Genomic DNA, 22,892 nt, shown 5'->3' with positions numbered 1-22,892 from the left:
ACAAAATATACCTGCAGGATTAGTTAGAATGGTATCCTTAATACTTTTGTATCAACTTTTCCCAATCTACAATGTATTCTTCAAACCAGATAGCAATTATATTACAGAGCATAATGTTTCTGGTGGGTGAGGGTTTTTTTTAAAACACTTATGGCATTTTTCCTGTGACGTCATGGGGGTGCCTTAACCATGCAGCCTATTCTATGCAAAGAGCTATGCTCTGTGCTTATCAACATCTCCCAGCCTGTGAGCCCGCCAGTGTGCCTCTGCCCTCTGCCACAGACATGAGGTTCAAATTCCCTCTCATGGCCCTAGGCCTGGAGGTGGGCATGATTGTTTTGTTTGCATTATTTGTTGAGTATGAAACAGAGCAGATTTCCTCGGGGGTCAACACCACCAGGGTGAAAGACAACGAGAGGTTTCTGAGCTTGTATCCTTGTGAGTAGGCGATTTGCTTCTTTTTATGCAGCTTGTGGTTCTTGGTGTTCTCACAATGTGAAGTCTCAATACTGTAAGCTTCTTGCAGAAGTATGTGAAAAGTCTGACTGCTAAGAGTTTTTATTTCTGTTATGCTTTTGGTCTGCTTTTCTCCGTGATTAAGATGTTTGGTGGAATCTGTATCTTTTAAGATATCGGGGAAGAAGGGAAAAAATAAAAGAACTGGTCATTTTAGTGTCACCTGTCTGCTGCTAAGCAATAATTTTCCCTCTTTATCTCTAGGAATACAAAGCATACAAACATCACACCTCCCCTTAACCCAAAGAAAAGTGACAAAGGGGAACTTTAGCGTAAGAAAGGGGATCAGGATTTTATGTAGGGACCACAAAATCGTATGATATATTCAAATTAGTACAGATGTTAGTGAAGTTTTAACTGAAAGGCGTATGTCCAGAGTTTTATAACATTCTGAATGGGAAATAGTTTGTTCCTTGAGATGGAACTTTCGTTTTACATTTTGGGGGACTGACTCTGACACAGTTAATATGACAGTGTTAACTACCACTGGCAGGATGCTTATGATGAACCAAACACATTCCTCAATAACCCAGGAATGATATGGTAGAATATTCCAATCCCATGGGTTGTTTAACTAATTAATAAAAATAATGTTGAAATTGTTTTCATTTAACATTTATTTTTCATCCTTACATTTGTGAGATAACTAATACAGTGAGAAGTATTTTCATGTTGAAATTATGGCCTAGAACTGCTACGTGACATAGCAAAAATGGAAAGTTCAAGTCATGAGCAGAGTAAGGCTCATATATCCAACACTTACACTCCAAGTCTGGTTTTGTTATACTGCATAAATGTCCAAAGGGTTGGTCATTAAGTAAGATTTACACTTTGCATGCTACAGAATAATAAAGCAGAAATGAATTCCACTCAACTCTACATACATGTGTGTTTGAAACTGGTTCATTCACCATAAATATTTTAAGTATCAACCATGGGTTCTGTCAAATGCTTTTAAGGATAAAGCAAATTAAGATACTTTATGGTAGGACTCATTCTCTGATTTATATATTAACAAAGAAATGCAACACAATATCATAAACAAAATGTGATTGTGAGTGGAATAGCTTGTATTTCTCTTTTGATGAATTCATCATTTGCATATAAAATATGGATTTTTGCATGTTGATTTTGTGAACAGTAAAGTACTGAATTGGTTTATGAGTTCCCAGAAGCTCTTGATGAAGCATTTATGTTTGCATGCGCAGCATCGTATCCTACAAACCTGGAATTCTCATATCCTTTCAAATCTTGATGCCTTTTTCTTCATCCTCTGTAGCTGCTCTCGTTATTACTTCCAGTGGATGAGAGTGGTGAAAGTAGAAATTGTTGTCTCATTTCCTATAAGAAATAAAATGCTTCCAGTTTCTCTATATTCAGCACAATATTGGCTGTTTGTCACATATAACCTTTTTAAGTTTGAGATTTATTCCTTCTACACATCCTTTGGGAGGGTTTTAATAAATAAGTGATGCTGAATTTTGTCAAAATTTTTCTCTGCTTCTATCGGAATGAACATGTGGTTTTTGTTCTTCATTTGGTTCATGTAATTTGTGGCACTTATGGATTAGCAAATGCTGCACCAGCCTCACATCTCTAGGATAAATGTCACTGGATTGGGATATATATTTTTGATGTGAGAAATTCCAAAATTAGCTTTTAATGTAAATTAAATATTGACGTGATAAGAACGTAATATTGTGCACAATTTGATTGGAACTTTGTCAGTTCCCATGTCAAAGTCCTAGTTGTAGCTTCAATTCTAACTTTGCAATAAAAGCCAAACTAGATGGAGTTGTTAAACTCCTCATGTTTCAATAGCCTGTACATGGATGAATAATTTAAGAACACTTTGTGTACTGTATATTGATTGTGGTTAAGAAGATTATATTGCACATTTGAAATTTACTATGAGGACAAACCACTTTACTTGATTTGAAGTAAATTATTTTTAATCCTAATTTTATTGTATTTTTCTATATTTTATTCTAATTTCTAGCAAATGTTTATAGATTCGATGTGATTTGCGGATACAATATTTTCCTGCCTCTCTCCCTCCCACCTTCCATTCTTGTAGTCTTTTTTTTTTTAATTTTTGAGATAACATTTTAAATTTACATCAAAATGAAAGGTTTAATAGTTCATTGAATACAAAATGCAACAAGTAAAAAGCAAAAAGTCCTTACTTTAGTAGGAATGCAGAAAATGATTATAAGCAAGAATTGAATGGAAATGACTATTTCACTCATATACAGTAAATTTTAAAATATCACAGATCATTAAAGATCATTAAAACTAGAGTAGTGTGGCATTCCTAAGGTCTGACAAAGTTTACAGCAGTGTTAGTGCAGCCAGTTTGTTGACATAGTAGGCTAATCCTGTCTGCAGCACCCACTTTACTCTTGGCTGCTCTGCTTCTAATCCAGCTCTCTCTTATGGCCTGAACAGCAAAGGAGGATGGCAGAGGGCCTTAATTGCAGGCACCCACTAAGAGACCAGGAAGAAGCTTTCCAACAACAGCTTTGGATCAGCTCAGCTCTGGTTGACTCTATCTTACTGCAAATGGTAGAATTTCACTATATTTTATAACTGAATAATATTCCATTGTGTATATATACTACATTTTTTAATCCATTCATCTGCTAACAGACACCTTGGTTGATGCCAAATTCTGGATATTGTGAACAGTGCTGCTAAAAACATCAGTGAAGCAGCTCTTTGATTCATTGTGTTCAGTTCTTTTTGCTGTACACCCAGTAGTGAGATTGCTGGATCACATGCCAGCTCTATTTCTAGTTTTTAAGAAATCTCCTCACTGTTTTTCAAATAGGCTGCACCAATTTGCACTCCCCCCGAGAGTGTGTGAGTCCGTCCCTCTCTCATATTTGCCAACATTAGTTACTCTATATTTTGGATTTTAGCCATTCTGAGAGGGGTGAGGTATTGTCACATTGTGATTCCGATTTGTGTTTCCCTCATGAATAGTGATGCTGAACATTTTTTTTTTCATATATTTGTTCGACATTTGTATTTCTTCTTTTAAGAAGTATTGAAGTCCTTTGCCCATTTTTACAACTGGATTGGTTGCTTTTTTGTAATTGAGTTTTTAAATTGCTGATATATATAGATTATTAATCTTAGTTGGATAGTTGGTTAATAAACATTTGATTTTTCATTCTGTTGGTGTCTTTTCTCTGTTGATTGCTTGCTACGCAATAGCTGCTTAATTTGACATAGTCCCATTTGTTCAGTTTTGCTTCTGTTTCCTGTGCTTCAGGGGTCTTACCCAAGTGGTTCTTCCACATTTTCTTGCGGTATGCATGTGTAGTTTTACATGCACCATTTGTTGAAGAGAATCTTCTTGCTACACTGTACAGTGTGAACACTTTTGTGAAAAACAAGGTAGCTGTTTATATGTTGAAGAATTTTTGGGCTCTGTATTCCTGTTCTCTTTCATTTGACTGTAGATAAATTTTTATGCCAATATGATGCTGTTACACTGATTATAGTCTTGTATAAGACTTGAGGTCAGATACTGAAATGTCTCCAGTTTGATTTTTCTTGCTTAGGATTGATCTGGCTATTCTGGGCCTTTTGTGATTCCATACGAATTTCAGGATTGCTGTTTCTAAACTAATGTCATTGTTTTTTTTTTATAGGGATTGCACTGAGTCTACATATTGCTCTAAGTAGTATATGCTTTTTAATGATATTGATTTTTGCAGTGCATCAGTGAAGAATGTGCTTCCCTTTTTTTTCTGTTCTTGATTATTTCCTTCATCAATTTTTGTTGACAATTTTTATTACTGAGATCTGTCTCTTCATTTAAATTTATTGCTATCTTTTTAATCTTTTATGGCTATTGTGGCTAGGATTTCTTTCTTGATTTCTGTTACTGCAATTCATTATTAGCATACAAAAAATCTGTTTATTGCACATTTATTTTGCAAATTGCAACTTTGTTTATCAGTTCTAGTAGCATTTGGTGGAATTTTTAGATTTTTACATATATAAAATCATGTCATCTCTAAACACAGAAAATGTGACTTTCTTTTTTTCCAGTCTTGTTGCTATTCATGTATTTATCCTTCCTACTTGAGGAAGATAAATCTTAATTATTTAAATCATACACATTCTCTCTCTTACACACACACACAGTGGGGTACTTGTGTAGAAGTAGTAGACATGTTAATTAGCTTGATTATGGTAACAAATGCACTATATGTGTGAGTTTGAAAGTATTAACTGGTACACTTAAGTACATGTAATTTCATGTACCAATGGTACTTCAATAAAGCTATTTAGAAAATGAACTATCAATTAAATCATTATACTTATCACTTAGAAAGAACATGAAAAACTTTTTTTTCTACTTATTAAGAAACTAATTACTGGGCTGGTTCCAATGCATAATAGGTTAAGCTTCCATCCGCAGCATCAGCATCCAATATAGGCACCAGTTTGAGTCCTCATGGTTCTACTTCTGATCCAACTGTTAATGTACCTGGGGATGCAGGGGAAGGCAGGCCAAGCCCTTAGGGCCCTGCACCCATGTGGAAAACCTGAAGGAGCACCTGGCTCCTGGCTTCAGACTTCTGAGTTTTAGCCATTGCAGACATTTGGGGAGAAAAACGGCAGAAGGAAGATCTATCTCTCCTCTCTCTGTAACTCGGCCTTTCAAAAAAAGAGAAACAAGCATTTATTTAAAAAAAAAAAAAAAAAAGGAAGCCCTTAATTCTGGTCCAGCTTCCCGGCTTTAGGCTCTGGTTAAGGGATTTCAGAATCCATGCTCTTATCAGATCTGTAGGGGAAGACAAACTGCATAGGAAGAAGGGTGTGTGTGTGAATATATTTAGTTAATAATAACATTTCACGGGAATACACAAAGCAAGATTAGCGAACACACACATCTGGACAGGGAGCCCTGACTTTGCAGCCTTTCTCAACCAAAGCTATTTGAGAGAACACTCAACCACTTAAGAAATCTAATGCATTCTGTTAATTAACCTTTCTTCTGTGCCTAAAATGGTACTCAAACCAGGGAATGTGTGTGCAGGCACACTGAAATATGAGATGATAACAGCAGACTACAAACTGAAATTTTACAGAAGTCATCTTCAGTTAAAGTACTATTCATAACCCAGTGTGTACAAACAAAAAAGTTCTCTTCTTTTTTATTTAACATTTTAGTAAATGCATGCTGCATTCCAAGAAATGTACACAAATTTATAAATAAATTGATTTTGGGTTCTATGATCACTCTCATAACTAATTTCAAAATGAGACCAACACTATATTAGCACGCCGGAAGTTCTCACTATTCTTCCCTCTCCAATTCCTTTTTATTAACAAGGGAAAGAGGGTAACTCGGGGACACAAAATTTATAATTATATACTGAACAACATAACATTGACACAACTTGATATTGTATAAATTAACTGACAAATAAGAGAAAACATTTGATTTTCTGAGTCTAGTTTGCTTTTCTCAGCATGATGAGTTTTAAGATTGCAGCTTCTTTTGTTTTTTTGCAGTGTTAGGATTCATTCTTTTTGTGGCCAAAAAAGTCCATTATTTATGAGTCACATTTTCTCTATTCAACATCAGTTGATGAACACCTAGGTTAATCCGTATCTAAGCTATTGCAATTCCTGCTTCTATGAACAGGTGAAAGAGATGCTGATAGTGATAATGAGGTGAAGATGATATTGCTGGTGGGTGGGAATGGTGGTAATAGTAACAAGGATGGTGATCATTGTGTCATTGAAGTCTCCGCCTTCCACTTCAAAATCAAAGCACTTTTAGCACCAAGTGGCACAAACCTCATTTTATGATTTTTTAAAAAAAAGGATGGCTAGAACATTGCTTAATTTGCCCCAAGCCTTAGCTAACTCATCATGGACTCATCAAATCCTTAAAACCATTGGCATTACACAAAGAAACATCTATGATAAAGTCGGGATTTAGAGACAGTAAGCACTTTGCCTTAGTTTCATTGTTTGATAAAGGGAGGAGTCTATTCATATTCCAATCCAGGGTGTCTGCCCCAAACCCTGTGTGCTAACCAGCATAGAGTGGAGCAATACTGCTTGTCAGGTACGAATTTAGACATCTGTCTATCTCGATCAGTGGTCTCTCACATGGTCAAACTATGTCTTGATCTCCACCAGCATTGGTAGGATATGTATTCAGTTAAAACAACGAGGGAAGTGATCTTATCAATCTGTATTAGGAACACATTTTAGTGTTCAAAATTATTATCAGAATTTCCAAAAATAAGACACTATGAGATTAAACCACCATATGCAGATGCAATTTTTTTTTTTTTGCACAACTGATTAAATTGGGTTATTTGGTACATGTCACCAACTAATGGGCTCAGGGTCTCATTCATTCTTGTTAGAATTTTCAGGAACATGCTTAAAATAAAAACCCTGTGTCCCTATGATCTCAGGAAGCTGCAAGGAGTGGGATAAGGAAGCAAGGGAAAACAGGCACATTGTTCCATTTCCAAACCGAGTTTGAAATATGCTGTGCTTCTGGGAAGAAATTTTTAAGTATATCAGGCCCATATTGTGTCCTTTGGTCTAAAATGTGCAAAGAAAATGAAAGTGTCTACAGCCATACCACCCTGGACACACCCGATCTCGTCTGAAAAAGTGTTACAGAACCCTAAATGCTTACAATCATTGTATAATTCAGAGGCAGGTTTTTCAAAAGCAACACTAGTAAAATTTCAAACCAGATAATTTCTTATTGTGGGAGACGTATTGTCCTTCACACTGATGCTTTGAAGCAGCCTGTGTCTTGGTGACAACAACAGCATCACTGCCTCAACCAAAACCCTTGAGGCACTGCCAAATATAGTCTGAGAGCTAAAATAGTGCTCCAGTTGAGAACCGCTGGTCCGGACAAGTCTTGGTGATCTTTAAAATATGTTAAAATACTTGATTTATGGGCAAATCTCTAAAGGAATATATTTTTCCTATAAAAAGCAGATATTTTATAGGTTTAATGGCAGACTCTTACACCTAAAAGCTAAATCCATTTTCTTCATGAGCTCTACCTGCACATCCTTCAATCACAGTGACAAACAACACATAGTTCTCATTGTGTGTGTGTTAATCCACACCTTTCATGCAGAACATGAACTCACTTTAGCAACTTAAATAATAGATGATGTCCTTAGGCCCTCTTGTGGTAAAAACCAGTAACAAAAATCAGAGCAGAATAAAAAATGAAACTAGAAGAACAAGAAAATAAACACTAGTAATAATGGAGTAGTTAATATATCAAACTGCTTCCTCATATAAAAAGTATCATTTCCCATCTAAGAAGCAGGGGATGGAGTCCACAAAATAATTGCTAATTGTGCAAGACATTACAAGACTAGATCAAAAAAATCTTTAAAACTAGTTGGTTGCTTCATACATCAAACATCAAAAATCAGTAGGTTGCAGGGGGAGCAAGGATATTTTATAAAAATTTTTAAGACATATTTATCTTTATTGGAAAGTCAGATTTACAGAGAGAAGAGACATAGAGAAAGATCTTACCATCTGCTGGGTCACTTCCCAAGTGACAGCAATGGAGCTGAGTTGATCCGAAGCCAGGACCCAGGAGCCTCCTCTGGTCTCCCAAGCAGGTGCAGGATCCCAAGGTTTTGGGTGGTCTTCCACTGCTTTTCCATAACACAAGCAGAGAACTGAATGGGAAGTAGAGCAGCTGGGACACGAATCGGTGCGCCTATGGGATCCCAGCGCATGCAAGTAAGGACTTTAGCCACTAGGCTACCACACAGTGCCCAAGAATATTCTAAGAAAGAAAATAGTGCTTGGTAAAATACCTGTATGTACTGAAAGAAAAATTGGACTTTTGGGTTTTTTGTTTCATTTTGTTTAAAGATTTGACTATTTTTATTTGAAAGGCAGCTTTTACAGAGAGAGAAGGTGTTCCATCCACTGGTTCACTTCTCAAATGGCTGTAACGGCCACAGCTGAGCTGGTGTGAAACTGGAAACCAAGAGCTTCTTCTTTGTCTCCCACATGGGCAGAGGGTCTCGAGAACTTGGGCCATCTTTGCTGCTTTCCCAGGACATAAGCAGAGAACTGGATTAGAAGTGGAGCATTAGAGACATAAATCAGCACCTATATGTGATGCCATTGTCACAGGACAGAGGATTAGCTTGCTGTACACCACACCGACTCACAAAAAAAGTGATTTTTGTAAAACTAGATCTTTATTTTTACTCTGGCTTTGAACCTACAAACTAACATACTTCATTTACCTGTTAGAGTCTGAATCTACAAGCATAATCAAAATTAATTAATAAGCTAAATTATACAGCTAAAAAACCTTTCAGCACAGCTCGAAGATGCCTTAAAAAGTAATAAAAAAGACAGACAGACAGAAAGACAGACAGAAAGAAAGAAAGAAAGAAAGAAAGAAAGAAAGAAAGAAAGAAAGAAAAAAAAGAAAAAAAGAAGAAAGAAAGAAGAAAGAAAGAGAAAATCTGAGTTCCAGGGATATAAAAAAATCATAGTAAAAACCAGCCATGTTTCCTAAGTTCTCATCTAACTTAGCCTATCACAAAAGTCAAATGTTTCTATGGAAAATAAAATAATACTGAAGGTGTTTATAAGGAAAAATAAATGTTTATGATTGCCTGTATTTCAAAAGTCAAAAGGGAAACAAGTTGAAGTTTTCTGACAACTGCAGATTCAATAGCAGTTCTAGGGTACTCAGGTATGAGGTATTTTATTTTCTATGTGTGCTTTTAAGCTAGTTCCCAATTTGTGTTCAATTTTCTTTGTGTATTAATTGGGTGGAACCATCGGAAAATGTCAGAGTTAACTATTCTTAATGTAATGATTCAACCAAATGTATGTTTTACCAGCTAAGGAATAAATGTCTTCAATATCTTATATATCATTATTTTTATATATATGAGAAATATTTTATTAAAAAGGTTCACAGATATAAAAAGTATACATAATTATGAGATGTCATGTGATGTTTGATACACTGACACATTATATAATATCCAATCATGGTAAACATAGCTACCTCCTCAACAATTAACATTTACAAATGGTAAAAATATATAAAATTCTATTACTTGGGTATATTAGTAGAGAAACATACCATACCTTAGTATTATCTTAATCAACCTGCTGGACAATAGGACACCAGAACTTCTTACTTCTAACTATGGTCCTTGGTAATCCCCTATCCATATGGTTTGTTTGAATTGCACCTAAGTATGTTCAGTCCTCCCGATAAAGAGAAATCTCAAAAAAAAAAAAAAAAGAGCCCTTTCAATCTTGCAGATGAAGACATGAAAACTCACAGAGTAAACAACCTACCCAACATCAAATCAAGCCACAGAATTGGGAGATCCAACCACAGGTTTCTAGACCCAGAATAAAGTATTTATGACTCAAAATGATATAGCATTTATGTTTCATTAATGCTTCATGATTTTTAAAATACTGCCAAAAAATGTATCCCATCTGACTCAAACATTGTGATCTGGTAAGATCTATAGGACTGGTGCTATCACATTGTACGTATTTGATATATATCTATATATTGTATATATGAGGACTCTAGTCATCAGTATTTTGCATCCATACATCGGATATTCCTTGCTTCTCCAGGTGTAAGCCATAATGCCAAGATCTGGGGCGCCAACGATGAATAGATCCTAAACACGTCATCACTTTTGTAGAGGATGAACATTTCCATGATTAACTATTACAGTGTGATACATGCTAAATAAATACTAATACAATGTGACAAATGATAAAAATGAGGTTTACTTACAGAGAGTTGTATGAGTGACAAGGGAAAACACTAATCTTTCTCAAGGGCGTTGGGAAAGTGTGTAAGAGGAATGACACTTGCATTATTCTTCACAAAAGTTTCCTTTGGTTGAAAATGATGGAACAATTCTTCAAGAAGAGGAAAAAGGGCATATTAATATGATAGTGCAAAATTTTCTAAGACAAGCTTCAGATGCTAAATAATTCATGAGGTCTCATAAGTGGTGAGTAGTCAGGCTGATAATGGGACTTTGCCTACTAGAGAATGCTTTCCTGGTGTAATGTTTTAAACATGCATGGCAGCATTTAATAAGTGGGATATTCTATGATGTAACACTTTCTTCATGTTCCCCTAATGCACGTATCATTTTATTCTGATATTTTCCAGTGTTTCAAGATGTACATGTTATGATATTTGTTGGATTTGGCTTCCTCATGACCTTCCTGAAGAAATATGGGTTCAGCAGCGTAGGCATCAACCTACTCATAGCTGCTCTGGGCCTCCAATGGGGCACTATCATGCAGGGGATACTGCACAGCCATGGACAGAAGTTTCAGGTTGGAATCAAAAAGTGAGCATCCTTGCTGTCATTTGAATGTTTTTGTTCCCCAATCCCCTGATAGTTCATATGACAAAATGTTAACCAACAAGGTCCATTAGCAGGTGAGACCTTTGAGTGGTTATTAAACCCCTCAGGAATGGGGTATTTAATGCTGTGCAGTACTGGTTCACACAGGCATGTTGCAATATCTCTGGTTTGACTTTAAGAATAGGAGAAATCCTCTTTCATAAAGCTACTATTGTTATATCTTGACTATAAGGAGCAAAAAAATCATGAATATATTTGATAATTTTCTAAATGTAAGCATGTGTTCTTGTGGTTGCAGTAGTAAATAATCATTCCAGAGAATCTATCCATTGGCAGAGCTATAGTGAACGACAGGTAAATTAAATTTTTCAAAATGGTAATGCATCGTAAGAGTCTATACAAGAGGCCCCAGAGAGATATTTTGTCTCCTTCCAACATGCGAGAATGGAGCAAAAAGGCACCATGTGTGAATTAGGAGGGAAGCTTCCACCAGACACCAAAGCTGTTAACATTGTATCCAGAACCTTCTAGCCTCCTGGACTGTGAGAGATAAATTTCTGCTGTTTATAAGCTACCCACTAATGGCATTGTGTGACATCAGTCCAAAGAGAAGAATATCATACAACTAACAGTTTTCAGATTATTTGTCTGCTTAGTCCTATGTCATTTGGGCTCTGTGCTAGCTGGAAATGGGTATGTTTTGGCAACAGAAGACTGTTGAAGCCACAAGACCCTAACCAACTCCTTGATCTGCTGAAAGGGATCACACATTCATGTTGTAACTTCTCTGATTTGACTTTGAATGCACGAGAAATCCTCCTTCCTAAAATTAACATTCTCTCCATCTCAGACATAGGGATCAAAAGTATGTCTTAAGAGATATTTTTGAAGATAATTTTTAAAATGCAAACCTGGCATTGTTACATCACGGCAAATAATCTAGGGAATTTCTCAATCAACATAGATGAAGTGAAGGGCAGGTAATTAAAATTATTATAAATGTTAAAGCAACTTAAAGAATGTATAGCCAAGAGGAGAAAGGAGGTGGGCAGAACTGAGGGAGGATGGGTAAACTGGGAGAAGAGCCTGAGGGGGGCTGATGGAGATGGACTTGTATTTTGGATAAAACAGGGCTGTCCTTCATCACCTCACAACACCTTTTTTATTTTTGCTGTGACTTACCTTTGGTTAACTCTTCCTTTTTCTTCTCAGCATGATAAACGCAGACTTCAGCACTGCCACAGTTCTGATTTCTTTTGGAGCTGTCCTGGGAAAAACAAGTCCAATCCAAATGCTGATCATGACAATTATGGAAATTTCTGTCTTTGCTGGTAATGAATATCTGGTCGGTGAGATATTCCAAGTAAGTATTAATCCATCCTTGCCTAGCCTTGGTAGAGAATGAGCACCCACTCCAATCACAGGCAAACGTGGCAAGAGTGGTAACATAGAAACAGTAATCACAGCTGTTGTCCACAGTGTTCCTATTACAAACCAAGTGTTTTATAAACATCTCACGGGCCCAGCGCGGTGGCGCAGTGGTTAAGGTCCTCTCCTGCACGCCTGGGATCCCATATGGGCGCCGGTTCTATCCTGGCAGCCCCGCTTCCCTTCCAGCTCCCTGCCTGTGGCCCGGGAAGGCAGTCGAGGACGGCCCAAAGCTTTGGGACCCTGCACCCGCGTGGGAGACCTGGAAGAGGCTCCTGGCTTCAGATCGGCATAGCATGGGCCGTTGTGCTCACTTGGGGAGTGAATCATCGGATGGAAGATCTTCCTCTCTGTCTCTCCTCTCTGTATATCTGCCTTTCCAATAAAAAGTAATAAAAATAAATCTTAAAAAAAATAATAATCAAAAAATAAATAAATAAACATCTCACTACATCTTCGTAAAAACAATGTTCAGGTAAATATTATTGCTATAATTTATACCCAATAATTGATGAACACACATGTTAAGTGATTTGTTACTTGCCTGAATATGGATTTAAGCCCAGGTAACGCCACAACTTTTTTTAATACAACATATTGCTTAGACTAATGTCTACTTATATCTCGAACACTAAGTTACTAACCTTTTAAAACATCTTACATAGCATTTTCTTAAGGTCCAGGTTAAATTTTTTGCCATCTATGAAAATTTCATGATTCTCTAAGGAATAATAAATAGAATATTTCTGGGAGCTCCAATATTATTTTGTTTACAATTCTACTGAGTAGTTAATTTGATAGCACATACTGTTAATGACTTTCTAGGTGCTTTGATGGAGTGACTAACAGGTAGTCTTTTATAGAACTTACAAGGCAGTGTTGGAGAAAGAAATAGCTCGATCAACTTACTAGAATCAGCACCAATGCTGGATGCCCACTGTTAAGTCCGTGGCTTTACTCTCTATGATACAATATCAGCCTTGATTTTTTTTTCTGTTTTTAGCTTGCTTTAAACCTTATTTCTTTGATACATTCTTTCTCTCTCCATGTTTGTGATTGTCTTACCAATGAAACAGTCATTTTCATGAAATTCCCTTTCATCTCTATTTACATGAATCACCTTTTGTTCTCTCAGGCCTCTGATATTGGAGCATCAATGACCATCCATGCCTTTGGAGCCTACTTCGGCCTGGCGGTAGCAGGTGTCCTGTATCGGTCTGGCCTGAGAAGGGGCCATGACAATGAGGAGTCTGTATACCACTCTGATTTGTTTGCAATGATTGGTGAGTGCAGATGTACTTGCCTGATCTTATTTCTATGGGCAGGAGTAAGAAAAATTAACATCAACACAGATACAAAGACACTGAACAAAGAACAAGCTTTTGATGCTGCTTTTTTTCATACTGGCTCAACACTTTTCTCGTAACTACTAAATAATCAGGCCTAAAAGTAGAGACATTTTTCATTGCCTCTAGGAAAGTTGAGTCCTGAAATGTCTTTTCTATTCACAACTAAAACTTCTTCTTGTGATTTGCTGCAGGGACTCTTTTTCTGTGGATGTTTTGGCCCAGTTTTAATTCAGCCATCGCTGAGACTAAAGACAAACAGTATCTGGCTATTGTAAACACGTACTTCTCTCTTGCTGCCTGCGTACTCACAACCTATGCATACTCCAGCCTTGTCCAGCAGCGAGGCAAGCTTGATATGGTAAGTGAAATTTCACTTACTGCAACTAAGCATTGCTGCTATAAGGAACTAACAAAACTGTAGACCTTGGGAATGTTTCTAGAGTTGATCTTAGCCAAAAGGCTGAGAAAAGCGATCGAATGTTTCTAAAGCAAGAACAATGAATTCATCAAATGTGTTCTTTGCGGGGGGGGGGGGGGGTGCGGAAACACAAAAATCATTCCCAAAGAGTTTACAATCTAGCAGCATACTTAGCTGTGGGAAAATGAAAGCAATGACATCTATTTCTTGATAAAGGTAACGGTTCCCAAGTTTCCTTATACAATGATTTTCAAAAAGTAGAAAAATAATAGAATCTTACACATCGGTGCTATTTTTCAACTACAATGATTTTTTCTAAGGATATGGGATCCTGAAAAGGACTTTGAGAGGAATACTGGTGAAATCCCAACAAAGTCTTTTATAGTGATGTACAGTCCTTTATTTTTTTGCTCTGAAAGGTACTAGCACTAGGGGGTCTAAAATATGGAAACTCTCTGCAGCATTTTGACAAACTTCCTGTGTCTAAGGTTAATTCTAACTAAAATATTATTAATCCACGTTAATCTCTTGTGTTTCTTAGCTGTGTACTGAAGAAATGCTAAACCAGTCACTCTACTAGTGTAACTAGGGATGAATAAATAAACATATTTATTTTTAAAGCATGACTGGGAGCTATGTACTTCAATTCTCTAGAAATTGTCCCATGAGAAATAATTAAAAGCAGTGAGAAAGCAAAATCATACCTATACAGCTCAGTGGTTCATTCTTTCCCTCTTAGAACAGGCAGAAAGTCATTTTTCTGAGTAATGTTGTTAAGTAGGTTCCTCTGTCCTCTATTTTCAAATGGTCTCAGTACAGAGAAACCTGCAAAAGCCAATGTCCTATACACCCAATGCACACGTTTCAGTTTCTACATTTCCCCGTGTGGATACTGGAATATCACTGATCTTATAAATATACACGAACCATATTTCTTCCTGGGTTTATGATAGCCAAGCATGTTTTTGAAGAACTTTGTCAAGAAGCGAAACAATAGTGGAATATTTGCTCTATAAACTCCCTCTCTGTCTAAAACTGGTGATTTTCTCTCACTACTGAAGAAGGAAGTAAGAGCCTATTGAAGTCTAGATCCCTGCAGTATTCTGAACCGTGCCTCAGTCACTCACCTCATTCATCTTGCTTCCTTCCATGTAGGTGCACATTCAGAATGCAACCCTTGCAGGAGGAGTAGCTGTGGGAACCTGTGCAGACATGATGATCCACTCATTCAGTTCGATGATCATTGGGGGCGTTGCAGGAATGGTGTCTGTGTTCGGCTATAAGTTCCTGACTGTGAGTAGGATGTAGGGTGGATTTTCTGAAACATACTTTAATCTGCACCACTATCTTCTCACATTACTCCAACAGGAGGAAAAAAAACTATGACATTTCTCTCCAAAAAATATATTTTTTTTCCTATTTGGAGGCCATTTGCTTTCTCTTTAAAAATCCTAGTCATATTTCTTTTTTAGATTTATTTTTTTATTATTATTTTTTCATTGGAAAGGCGGATATACAGAGAGGAGAGACAGAGAGGAAGATCTTCCATCTGATGATTCACTCCCCAAGTGAGCGCAACGGGCCAATACTATGCCGATCCGAAGCCAGGAGCCTCTTCCGGGTCTCCCACGCGGGTGCAGGGTCCCAAAGCCTTGGGCCGTCCTCGACTGCTTTCCCGGGCCACAGGCAGGGAGCTGGAAGGGAAGCGGGGCTGCCGGGATTAGAACCCGCTCCCATATGGGATCCCGGGCGTGCAAGGCGAGGACCTTTAACCACTTGCGCCACCGCGCCGGGCCCAAAAATCCTAGTCATATTTCAAAAGCCAGAGTTTTGTTCTTTCCCAACTTGTGTGTCACAGAAGAGAAGCTGATGTAAGTTGTTTGTAATCTAGCATCAATAGGAAGTTATTGACAGCTGCATTACTCTCTTTGGGACAGCCCCACCGGTGTTTTTGTTATTGTTGATGTTTGTTCCTTTTGTAAAGTTAAGGACTGTGCGGTCTTTCAATAGTTTAGGATGTAATCTGAAAACCCAAAGTGGGACTTGAAATCACTCTTTCAATCTCATCCACTAAAAATCAAAATAGGTAGTTTTGCATAACTAAAGTGAATGTAGAACTCAGCTGCACATTAAATTCCTTCTGAGTGGCAGGAAACAGGGAGATGTAAGCCAGAAGATAAAATAGCACATAGATAGGATGAATAGGTCTAGATTTCCAATACGTAACTTAAAGGTTACAGATCTTTTTAAAAATGTGTTGCATATATAATTCATGGTAAATGAGTATATTTTAGCTTATTATGCCATTAAAAATTAAACAACTGCTTGAAATTATGAAAATGCTTACTTGCATCAAAATGCAACCTTTGGGCCCAGTGTTGTAGCCTAGCAGCAACAGTCCTTACTTTGAACACAACGAGGATTCCATTTGGGCACCGGTTTGTGTCCCAGCAGCCCCATTTCCCATCCAGCTCCCTGCTTCTGGCCTGGGAAAGCAGTCGAGGACGGCCCAAAGTCTTGGGACCCTGCACCCATGTGGGAGACCCGGAAGAGGCTCCGATCTCCTGGCTTTGGATTGGCTCAGCTCCAACTATTGCAGCCACTTGGGAAATAAATCAATGGATGGAAGATCTTCCTCTCTGTCTCTCCTCCTCTCTGTATATCTGACTTTGCAATAAAAATTAATAAATCTTTAAAAACAAAAGTAACCTTTATACTGTCAATTTCTGTCCCATACCACCATGTTCTATCTAAATACACAGAATATTTACTTTTAAAATGCATTCTGTGAGATTACTTACTTCTGTCTCATAACTGTGCATAACAAAATTAAATAAATAAATAAACCTTCCTCTTTTTGCAATTTCAGCCACTTCTTGCTTCTAAACTGAGGATCCATGATACTTGTGGGGTCCATAATCTTCACGGCTTACCTGGCATACTCGGAGGCCTCGCAGGAATCGTGGCCGTAGCTATGGGAGTATCTAACACGTGAGTAAAAAAAAAAAGTGTGTTTTCTGTCCTCTCTGGTATTTTCACTTACTCTTTGAGATATACAACGTCGGGAATATTTTTGTTTTGTTTTAGCATCCAAAGCCACAGTCCAGAACCATTTTTTTTTTGTTGTTAGAGAACCAACAAAGTGCTACTGGGATATGTCCGAATACTATTCTTTTCACCTGTTTTGGGTTAACAGTGTAATTTAAATCTCCCGATCCAAGACAACTGTTTTCTAGCAGATAAGGCAAATCAATGATTATAGTCAGACTAAAATAGACTTACTCTCTACCTTAACCCTACCAAAACAGAGGATGGGCCACATGTAATTAATTTTAGCAATAACTTCCCTGCAACTCATGGGAAGGGAAAAGAAGTCGCTCAATCCAAGAAACGCTGGATCTAGAGTCTCAGACAGATTGGCACATGGGTCAGCTCGACTGCTAACTACCTGGAGGGCCTTCCATGTCTTACTCAGGCTCTCTGAATCCTAGATTCCTCATCTGAAAAATAAAACAATCATTCTATTTATTCTTTAAAATCCCTTCAAACTGTACCAAAATTATATTCTACCCAGGTGTGGGTGGGAATATAAATATTTATTTTAAAGGCTAGAGGTAAAGAGTTATCAATTAAATCTAGGGCAACAGAAGATGTGCCATAAGCTAGCAACCATCACTTTCAGCCAACAAAACTGGAGGTATCTTGTGCAAAATGTCACCAATGCTGAACATACAATCCAGGTCACTCAGCAAGTAATCAAAAAAGCACGAGAATGCTTGATTTTCAGTTCAATTGAAGTAGAAATTAAAGTGGAAAGTGTATCTAGAAATATCTTGGGAAGACCACTGACTAGAATTCCACAAGTTTAAACAAACAAAAAAAAAATCTTTGGAAGACTGAAATTGAACCATGTGGAACTATAATAACAAGTATTTTTTAAATCTACTTAATCATATTTTGTACTTGAGTAGAAAACTTACACGATTGACCCATTTCATTTATGTTTCCATTTTTGCTCCCTTCTGCAAATTTGAAGGACAACACCAGAGAAGTCCCACTTTTAAAGATGTTTTAAATTTTTCATTGAAAAGCGTATTAAACAAGAGAGAAGGAGAGAAAGAAAGATCTTCCATCTGCTGATATACTCCCCAACTGGCAGCAACACACCCAAAGCTGTGTTGATCTGAAGCCAGGAGCCAGGAGCCTCTTCTGTGTCTCCTACATGGGGGCAGGGTCCCAAGGCTTTAGGACATCCTGTGTTACTTTCCTAGGCCACAAGCAGGGAACAGGATGAAAAGCAGAGCAGCTGGGACACAAACCTGAGCGCATATGGATCCCTGCACTTATGAGTGGAGGACTAGCCAACTGAGCCATTTCACTAAGCCTGTAAGCTTGCTTTTTCAAAAAGTTCTCTTCATAACCTAATAGGCAACTTAAATTATTTTATAAGAATCAAATTTGCTGAAAGCACCCATCAATGAGTTTAGTCCTAGACATCAGAGTGTATACACACTGTTTTGATATACTAACAGATGCCTCCTCACCAAGGGTTCTTGAAATTCATACCTTGATTAATTGCATACATGCAACAAAGCAAGTCTGTGTGGCTCTGTAAGGCTGGTTCTCCTTGGCTTGGCCTCAGGGAAGTCTCAGCACTGAGGGTCTAATCCTTAGGTGTTGCAAGTGAAGCAACCCCTTCTTAGTTCATTTTGGGTAAAAAGAAGAGTGGTGGTAGGGGAAGGAGAGACGCCAAACCAGCAGGGATTATTCATATGCGTACAATTCATGCATTTTTCACAGCAAATAAAACACCATGTATGACAGCCAAGAAAATTCACATGTCTACTCAAAATATTAAAATGAAAAGCAGATATTTGCTGTTTGTACAACAATAGGAACACTTTAAGGGACATTTTTGCAATAACAAACTAGTTCTCCTAAGATATTTTACACTTTTTAAAAGATCTTAGCAATTTCCTATAATATTAAGAGGCCATTTCCTTAAGTAAAGAATAAGATAAATATTTATTATTAAATATCTGACTTTATCAGTAATCAAACAATACAAATTAAAACAAGTTACAGTGTTCATTTCAGAAATTGATAAAGATCATAATTCTGAATTGTGTTATAAGTAGAAAAAATAACAATGTAAAGTCTCCAATTCCTGTTTGGAGAAGCTCTTAAGAAGTATGTATAATCTTTACTGATTGTCTCATTTCTAAATAGGATTTATTTGAGGAAGAAATTGGACAAGTTCACAAGAATGCCCAGAGAAGAATGTATTTTTTAAAATAGGGAACAATGGGTCTGGCACAATGACTTAATGAGCTAATTCTCCCTTTCCAAACATCAGGATCCCATATGAGTTCAGTCAGGTTCATGTCCTGGCAGTTCTGCTTCCCACCCAGCTCCCTGCTTATAGCCCAGGAAAGCATCAGAGCATGATACAAAGTTTTGGGACCCTGCACACATATGGGTCTCCTGAAAGAAGCTCCTGACTTCAGATCAGCTCAGCTCCAGCCATAACAGCCATTTGGGGAGTGAACCAGCGGAGGAAGATCTTTCTCTTTGTCTCTCCTTCTCTCTATAAATCTGTCTTTTCAATGAAAATAAATAAGTCTTTAGATAAAAATAGAGATAAATGAGGCCACCTAAACACCATCCTATAGAATTACAATGATACACAGCATTGACACAGTGAATTGTTCTGTTGCAGTGCAAGCTATGATCCAGAACTCTATTTACTGACATAAAATGATAGAGAAGGCATGTTTGGGAACATATGGGAACCAGTGGATTGAGCTGCCAGTCGCATCTATCTTAGTGCTGATGTGGGTCCCAGCAACCACACCCAATCCAGCTTCTTGCAAATGCACCTAGGTGGATAACAATGGATGGTTCCAGTGCTCCAGCCCCTGCTACATTCCTGAGATAAGCAGGAATGGAGTTCAGTCTGGTTCAGCCCTAACTGTTGTGGCATTTTGGAGCTTACCAGGAGATGGAAGACTTCTTTCTCTTTGTTTCTCTGTCATTCTTGGTTTCAAATAAATAAATGTATACATATTTTCAAAAATTAATAGTAGTCACTATAGCCTAGCTAATTCTTATAAAAATAAGAAAATACATTTTTTCATAAATTTTATTTTACATTTTCACTTTGATGGGATTTTAGGGATAGCGAGCGCTTCCCTTGTTTTTGCTTATTTGGTTCTAGCATTTTTTAAATGACATCTGTTACCTAGGCAAATTTTATTCAGACAAAAATTTAAATCATTAGAAATAGAAAAAAAAAGAAGTCTGAATTTAGTACATCCTCTCCCTTGAATAGCAAGCCCATCCCACCAGTAAACTTCTTATTTTTCAAGGGTTTACTTTCTCAGAAGCACCAATTCACTCAATAACACTGGATTAATTGTCTGCTATGTTAGAGACAACATTATTGAGGAGAAGTCAGCACCTTCCTAGTTCATTTGGCAGTCATCATATTTGTATCATTTCCTTCCTTTTCCCAAATCATGTATTTGATATTTTGTTGTTATTGTTTTTGCTGCTTATTTTGTTTTTGTTTTACTGTTGTCAGTTTTACTGTCCTGCTTGCTAAGATGACTGTGACTGAAACATAAGTTTAATGAATCATCCATATAATCCATGCTGTAGTTAGCGTCTCTGAACTTTGAGAAGAGTCGAAGGTCATGCTGTTTGCACATTACTGTCGGTATTGGAGAGAAGCAGTAAAGATTTAGTGAAGAATCAGATTAGAAAATGGTATTCTGAGAGTGGTAAATCGTTTGTAGGGAAGCTGTTTCTGCTATTCTGAAGATTCAACAAAATTCAGCTTCTTGTTGATGTGTGCCTAAGTTGGATTAAAAGAAAATTAAAGAAAAAATAAAAAGAGCAAATGCTGGTAGTGTGCTCGTGTGTAATACCGTGCTTTGGTCTGAAGATGGCAGACGCCTATAAATCTCCGCATGTGAGATTCGCTGGCTGGTGTTCAAAAAAACAAGGTTCTGTTTGGTTTCACAGGTCCACCGTGGCAATGCAGGCAGCGGCACTGGGCTCGTCCATTGGAACAGCAGTTGTTGGAGGTCTGATTACAGGTCAGCTTAAAATGTGGACACTTTCCTCATGTTCTCAGTCTAAAACCCCAGCAACAACCCACTGCGTTGGTGAACTAGAAAATGTTCTAAACTTCTGGCAATGAAGTTAACTCTGACAGTTGAAGGCATGATTATGTAACAGCTTTCAGTTGCTATGGAGGCAAATTTATTCTTCCAGCATCATAACATGTCTTATTTTCCTTCGACCTTCGCAGGTTTAATTCTAAGCTTGCCCATCTGGGGACAGCCACAAGACCAGCACTGCTATGATGATTCTGTTTACTGGGAGGTATTGTACACCATTCTAAACAAGCATGAAAATGATGCCCAGTGTGTGAAAGTTTTGCTCACCCTAAAGCTTAGATCTCTAGTTGCATATGTATGCTGAAAACAGATATACTCTCAATAAATGCAAACAAAATAAAGCTAATATTTTCAGCCAGAAGGAGTTAAGCTACTATCCAGAACAGAATCTAACTAAAGGAAAAGATAGAATTTGTTCTCCAAACTGTCTTTTCCCTCCTCAGAGAACAATAGAAGAACTGCTCACAAATATAATAGGAAATCAGTGCAATAGAGTGGTCTATATAATTCAAAAAAATAGGTAAGAGCCAGTGAAATATATACGATAAAACTTTATGAATGCATACCCAGAAATGCTATGAAAAACTAAGCAGCTTCTCTTGCGTCCTCTAGTTTCTAGCTTTTCACTGCCTTGACTTTTTCTCCGAAAAGTATTTCTTGCAAAGCTTGACAAGGATAGATGCTTGGATGTTTTCTGCAGAATTTTCAGGAATATTGGGTTTGGGAGAAAAGAATTGTAGCTAGGATGATGAGATACATGTTTTGTTTTTACTTTTCCCAAACTCAAGTGATTTTTATCCCCAGTTCCAAGTTTGGATGATTATAAAGAAAATATCTTTCTCTCAATATTAACTTCTGTCAGGCCCAATTAAAGAACAATTAGGTGCTCAAAACTGCGTTCTTTGTAGGTTCCTCGGTGGAGAGAACATGACTATCACTTCCCTGGTCAAGGTGAGCACAGCGAGCTGGAACCTGAAGTCTAAGTGCAATGCCCGTGCCGCAAAACCCTCTCCAATAACGGCAGCATCCAAGTGTATATGCATCAATAGAACTCATATGTCCACTGTAAAAAAGTCCTTTGCCTGTTGCTATCTACAGATAGTGATTGTACTTAAAAAGAAAATGGCTCACAAAATAAGCATTAAAATGAATTCTATTCAGAATTTGTTTTGCAACTTTTGATGTCTATACCTGTGTTTCTACCAAGGTGAATCAATTTATATAGAAATCAATTCTCTAATTGTGTCTGTGTTTTCAATTCCAAAGACAATATAACTGACACTAATGAACGAACAATATATGTAAGAAATCTGTATAAGAAAAATGAAAATAATGCAAAGAAATCTATGTAAAAATGAAAGGAATGCATGTATACAGTGACGACTGGACACTGGACACTGCCTTTCCAGTTCTAAAGATGCCTTAACTAGAGGCCATCATTGTAGAGCGGAAGATTAACTCACAGCTTGCACTGCTGGCATCCCATAGCAGAGTGCTGGTTCTTGTCCCAGCTGCTCCATTTCTAATCCAGCTGCCTGTCAAAGTGCCTGGGAAACCAGTGATTGATGATCGAAGTGCTTGG

The 22,892-nt window shown here is 37.4% G+C and overlaps 1 protein-coding gene across 2 annotated transcripts; it reads left to right on the top strand.

The window, feature by feature from the left end:
• The first annotated feature begins 256 nt into the window (after positions 1 to 256).
• Positions 257 to 22,473, top strand: RHAG (Rh associated glycoprotein). Of its 2 annotated transcripts, none has more exons than XM_040983514.1 (10): positions 257 to 438; positions 10,730 to 10,913; positions 12,144 to 12,294; positions 13,495 to 13,642; positions 13,900 to 14,066; positions 15,282 to 15,419; positions 16,996 to 17,117; positions 21,153 to 21,226; positions 21,442 to 21,515; positions 22,219 to 22,473. In XM_040983514.1, exons 1-10 carry the CDS (start codon positions 285 to 287, stop codon positions 22,291 to 22,293), a joined length of 1,287 nt encoding a protein of 428 aa, XP_040839448.1. In that variant the 5' UTR covers positions 257 to 284; the 3' UTR covers positions 22,294 to 22,473. The 2 variants fall into 2 exon arrangements, with proteins under 2 accessions (XP_040839448.1, XP_040839449.1); XM_040983515.1 differs by lacking the exon at positions 257 to 438 and adding an exon at positions 10,198 to 10,249.
• Positions 22,474 to 22,892: the final 419 nt, after the last annotated feature.

The sequence above is a fragment of the Ochotona curzoniae genome, unplaced genomic scaffold (genome assembly GCF_017591425.1).
Source record: "Ochotona curzoniae isolate NIBS_2020 unplaced genomic scaffold, NIBS_Ocur_1.0 contig_3819, whole genome shotgun sequence".
Taxonomy (NCBI): Eukaryota; Metazoa; Chordata; class Mammalia; order Lagomorpha; family Ochotonidae; genus Ochotona; species Ochotona curzoniae.
The sequence above is the reverse complement of the archived record's forward strand: the minus strand, read 5'-3'. Positions and strand labels throughout refer to the sequence as shown.